Raw genomic sequence first — 5,581 nt, forward strand, 5'->3', positions numbered from 1 at the left:
TTGTTTTTATGATTAATCACTATGCATTAATTATGTTCAATTTGTAACAATGAAAATACATCCTGCATGTCAGACATTTACATGACGATTCATTACAGTAGCAAAATTACAGTTATGAAGTAGCAACGAAAATAATTTTATGGTTGGGGGTCACCACAACATGAGGAACTGTATTAAGGAGGTTGAGAACCACTGCTCTAGAGGGAGCCAGCTCCTCTCTAAGAGCCAACTCATGATGATCCTTGTTACCATTTATTGCCCCTTTACTCTCTGACAGGGATGCCAAATGCCATATAAATATCTCACTTAATCCTTGTGCCAATTCTACACGGCCAAGAAACTTGTCTGAATCATTGCAGATAATATGTGCCAAAGCCAGTATTCCTATTCAAATCTGTCTAACTTTAGACCCCATGCTCTTCTCCACTATACTACCCTGCCCCATGGGAACTCTCTGGGCTCCTCAACCGTCTCCCAGGGCCCCTTCAGATCCCTGTCCTCAGCAGCCCCTGGCTTCAGCCCTGCTTAGCACTGGCATCAACCAAATCCAAAACCATCTGTGACCTGGGCTTCAGCCCCTCCTTGGCCTTACTTTCCCAACCAGTGCAAGACAGACTTCAGTGGCTCTGATGGGGGTGGGGACAGATTCTGGGGTGGACATGCTTATGTGGGATGTCCTGGTGTGGACGTTACCCTCAAGCTGGCCTCAAGGCCAGGACAGCAGAGAGGCTTCCTACTGCAGCTGGTGCTTCCCCCGCCCCGTCAGGACCTTCATGAAGTCATCTAAGAACCAGTAAGACATCTCGTCTCTTTTGCCAATAACTAGCTCTGGCAGAAGGACAGATACAGACCTTTCTCAGTTTCTGTGGTGGAGACAAAAACCCTTATAATTAGAGGACTCTCCCTCCCAACTCAAAAAACATTTCTGATGACAGGCCCTTAGGCTCTAGGGCAGTGATGGCGAACCTATGACACGCGTGTCAGAGGTGACACCCAAACTCATTTTTTGGTTGATTTTTCTTTGTTAAATGGCATTTCAATATATAAAATAAATACCAAAAATATAAGTCTTTGTTTTACTATGGTTGCAAATATCAAAAAATTTCTATATGTGACACGGCACCAGAGTTAAGTTAGGGTTTTTCAAAATGCTGACATGCCGAGCTCAAAAGGTTCGCCATCACTGCTCTAGGGCAACATTCAAGTCCCTTCTTTCTTCCCCTTTGACATACATGGCCGTTTCAGCCTTCTCTTTTGATAAATCAGCCATCTGCATGACAAAGCCACTGTTCAAACCTTCACTGGTGAACCCTGTGGGTACCCTCCAGACGAGGTCTTCCATGCCGACTCTCCATCGTTCTCTGACTCAGCAACTCAGGAAACGTCTTCTGAGTCCTAGACTCTGGAGCCTCATCCAACAGCCATACGGTTCTGACCCAGACTGCAGAGCTTTTTCTCTCATTGATCCTTACAGTCAACCATCTCCTCTCCACCCTGAGTCTCTACTTTAACTCAGTCCTCAGGATGGAGTAGCCTTTTCCGGCTTCTTAACCTGTCCAAAGATGTTTCTTAAGCATCTGTTATGTGTTAGAAACAGAAGATCCTTTGTTTCATTAAATCTTCACAATTCTTTTAAAAAAATATATTTTATTGATTTTTTACAGAGAGGAAGGGAGAGGGATAGAGAGTTAGAACCTTGATGAGAGAGAAGCATCAATTCAGCTGCCTCCTGCACACTCCCTACTGGGGATGTGCCTGCAACCAAGGTATATGCCCTTGACCAGAATCGAATCTGGGACCCTTCAGTCTGCAGGCTGACGCTCTATCCACTGAGCCATACCAGTTAGGGCTCTTTTTTTTTTTTTAATCCTTATCTGAGGATTTTTTTTATTGATCTTGAGAGAGAGAATGGAAGAGAGAAGGAAAGACAGAGAGAAACATCGATGTGAGAGAAACAGATCGATTGGTTGCCTCCTGCAGGAGCCTTGACCAGGGCCCAGTCTGGGGAGGAGCCTGCAACCAAGGTACATGCCCTTGTGCCCTTGACCAGAATTGAACCCGGGACCCTTCAGTTCACAGGCCAACACTCTATCCTCTGAGCCAAACCAGCTAGGGCAAATCTTCACAATTCTTTGAGGTAGATGCAATTATCCTTACTTTGCGGATGAAGAAACGGAGGTGCAGAGAGAAAGTGTTTGCAGAAGTATGTCTGATTCCATGTGGTCAATGGAGTTGGGGGTTGGCGGGGGTGACTTGGGGAAGAAAATGTCCTGTTCCCTCTGGAGGCCCCGGTGACTTGCTGAGTCACTTCTTTCTGTCCCACCTGTCCCTGCCAGTCTCAGGCCGGAGAAATGACCCTGGAGAGGCAGAGAAGAGTGACTGCAGAGACAGGGGAGTGGGTGGGCTGGCCTATGGCTGAGGCCCCGCTCCCAGAGCTGTGGGGAGATCCGGGAGCCACACCTAGCCCCAGCGTTGTGGAACTGGAAGAGCTCCTGCGGGCGGGGAAAATTTCTTCTTGCAACCGGGCGGATGAAGTTTGGCCCAACCTGTACATAGGAGATGCGTGAGTAGTAGCTGGCCTGAGGGGTGTAGGGGTGGGAACAAGAACAGACAGTTCCTGGGCTCTTTACCAGAGATAGGAGCGGGGTGGGAACACGGAGACTTAGTTCTGCACCGAGCATTCTAGGCCCGGGGACTTTCTCCAGAAGTCCCGTGTGCTGGGGACGGTGCAGTGATCAGATGCGGCCACCAGGGGGAGTGGGGACTTTGCCTGCCGGAAAGAGGGGAGCTCCCAGAAATTCCTGGAGTCTGCTGACATATCCAGGAAAATGGGGGAGTTTCAGTGGCAGAGGCCTGGGGAATGGTGATGTGGGGTATGAAATGGATTGGACAGAGAGCTTCCCTTCCTGGTCCCAGCCTCTCTCCTGGGTCACAGTGGGCGAGGAAGCCTGACTAATGGTGAATCAGGAAAGTTGTCACCTCTAAACATTTGCAGAGTAGAAGCAGGTATGAGGTAGTGGCCAGCAGAGGCCTGAAGCACGTGGGAAGGCATGAGGCAGGAAGGAAGGGCGGGGCAGCTAGGTCCCAGGGGTGAGGCAATCCTCTCCTTTCTGTCCCAGCCAGCAGGGGCGCATGGCCTCAGGAAGCAAAGCTGGGCTACAGATAACTTCCTCTCCCACCAGCTCTCCCACCAAAAGCTCTGAGGGTGTCCTGGGAGCTGTGGATCCAGCTCTAGCTTGCTGGGTTCCTTCCACCTTCCTTTGGACCCTAATGGCTCCATCCCTCTGAAGTAGGGGGCCTGACGTAGGGGGCTCCCTCCTGGACCCCATGGCTCAGCCAACCTCCAGCCCCCTTCCTCCGCTCCGCAGGGCCACAGCCAATAACCGCTTCGAGCTCTGGAAGCTGGGCATCACCCACGTGCTGAACGCCGCCCATGGAGGCCTCTACTGTCAGGGCGGCCCTGACTTCTACGGCAGCAGCGTGAGCTATCTGGGGGTGCCAGCCCACGACCTCCCCGATTTCGACATCAGTGCCTACTTCTCCTCTGCAGCTGACTTCATTCACCGCGGCCTCAGCACACCTGGGGGTAGGACTTGGGGTCTGATCTCAGATCCGTCCTGTCCAGTCCTGAGGGGGTGTCCAGTTTCCCTTCAAACATCAGTGCCCTCCCATCCCTCGTTTTTATTTAAAACAATTTTTTTCCTAAACTGTAAGAGAAGGTTTATCTAGAAAGTCACAGAGGTAGAAATGAGCCATGGAAGAAATGGGCTCAGGAAACAAGCCACAGAGGCCAGAGAAGGGCCCTGGGAGCCCAGGAAAAGGAGGGAGCAAGGAAACGGCACCCAGAGGAAAGGGAGGAGGAGGCACTGCGCTCGCCACAGAGAGAGCCGCACTGTGTCCTCCGGAGGCCTCAGGGGAGCACCCCAACCACCCCTAGTTTTTAAAAAGCCATCAGCTTTTTTTTAAAAAAAAATGTCTGCTCAGTGCTCCAGTGATTTATCCAACTGCGTAGCTTGTCACATGGAGAAACTGAGGCCTAGAATACAAGACCATGCCACGGTTAGGAGCAGCCCTCAAGCCAGGCCTCCGGAACAGCAAAAGCAATTCCTTCTCTGTAGCATGCAGCCTTCAGAAATCGCCGTTCGGTACCTAGCTGTCTGGTTTATGCCACAAAGTACTTTCAAATGGGAAAAACAAAAACAAAAACAAAACTTCTAGCACCCAGGGGACTACAAGGGCCCCGGGGAAAGCTGGACCCCTATCCTGTGTTTATCCTGGGTGAGCGCTCTGGCCTTTGCCACTGGAACCTGGGCGAGCCAGCATCCCTCTCTGGACTTCAGTTTCTCAACTGCGCGACGGGAGAGACAAGACACTGCCTCACAGCACTTCTTAATATTCAAAACACTTTGACATTCATTTGTTCTTCATCCATCCACTTGCCAGCTATTTACTATCTTCTCTGTGCCAGGCACTGAGCTAGATGCTGGGAATTCACACATAGACAAGGCAGGGTGCCCGCCCTCATGGACCTTGTCCTTATGTTTGGAGGGAAGGCAGTCACAGTGTAAAGTGGTACGAGTGCTACGCATGGAGTGGGGAAATGTGAAGAGCTGAGGGAGCGCAGGGCAGGGGTGCTCAGCGCAGAGGAGCAGGGAGGCAGGGTGACTCCCCCCTGCAGCAGTCGTCACTGGGCCACGTGCGAAAAGGATGAGCTGCTCCATGATTCAGGCGACCCCATGAGTGGTCAGGAACGCCTATGCAAAGAATCTGAACCCTGACAGATGAGTAGAGGATGTTAGTCAGGCCGAGAGCAGGGGGAAAGGGTTACAAGGAGCTGGAAAAGCATGTGCTAAGGCTGGAGGCCAGAGACCATGACAGTTTCAAGGAGCTGGAAGTTACGCGGCACGGCTAGAGCTGAAGGTTGGGGCGGGACAGCCTGAGATGAGGCTGCAGGATCAGGGGGGCCAGTTCATGGAGGGTCTTATGAGCCACGACTTATAAGACTTTGGGCCCCAGCCCAAGGGGTCCACTTTGACCGTCATCCCATCAAACATAATGACAAGTTCCATGAGGGCTGGTCTACGCATCTGTCAGATCAAGACACTGAGGTCCCTAAATGTTGAATGACTTGGCCGGGGCTTGTCACAGAGTACACCCAAGGCAGGGCGGGGAGAGGATCTTGGGCCCCCACCCCAGCCCCTGGGTGGGCCTGCTGGTGGGAAAGGGTCTTCTTTCACCAGGATGTCTCCCTCAGCCAAGGTCCTGGTGCACTGTGTGGTAGGCGTGAGCCGCTCGGCCACTCTGGTCCTGGCCTACCTCATGCTGCGCCAGCAGATGTCCCTGCGCCAGGCAGTGATCACCGTGCGGCAGCACCGATGGGTCTTCCCGAACCGAGGCTTCCTTCACCAGCTCTGCCAGCTGGACCAGAAGCTGCAGGGTGCAGGCCGGAGCTGAGGGGCCAGGTGAGGCCTGGGCAGGGGGAGGGGACAAGGGGGCAAGGCTGGGTGCAGTTAGAAGTGAGAGACCAGTTGAGAGCTGGGCAGGGAACAGGAAGGGGGAGGCCAGTGAGGGCCGGAAGTGA

At 52.4% G+C, this 5,581-nt stretch overlaps 1 protein-coding gene across 2 annotated transcripts in view; it reads left to right on the forward strand.

Moving 5' to 3' along the window:
• Positions 1-5,291: 5,291 nt before the first annotated feature.
• The window catches only part of DUSP13 (dual specificity phosphatase 13), a 30,622-nt gene continuing 30,332 nt past the window's right edge, over positions 5,292-5,581 (forward strand). For both annotated transcript variants that reach the window (XM_015564991.1, XM_015564992.1), the window contains exon 1: positions 5,292-5,462. In XM_015564991.1, the coding sequence (XP_015420477.1) occupies positions 5,376-5,462 (87 nt within the window). In that variant the 5' untranslated portion in view covers positions 5,292-5,375. The remainder of the gene's footprint in view (positions 5,463-5,581) is intronic.

This window comes from Myotis davidii, unplaced genomic scaffold (genome assembly GCF_000327345.1).
Source record: "Myotis davidii unplaced genomic scaffold, ASM32734v1 scaffold2161, whole genome shotgun sequence".
NCBI lineage: Eukaryota > Metazoa > Chordata > Mammalia > Chiroptera > Vespertilionidae > Myotis > Myotis davidii.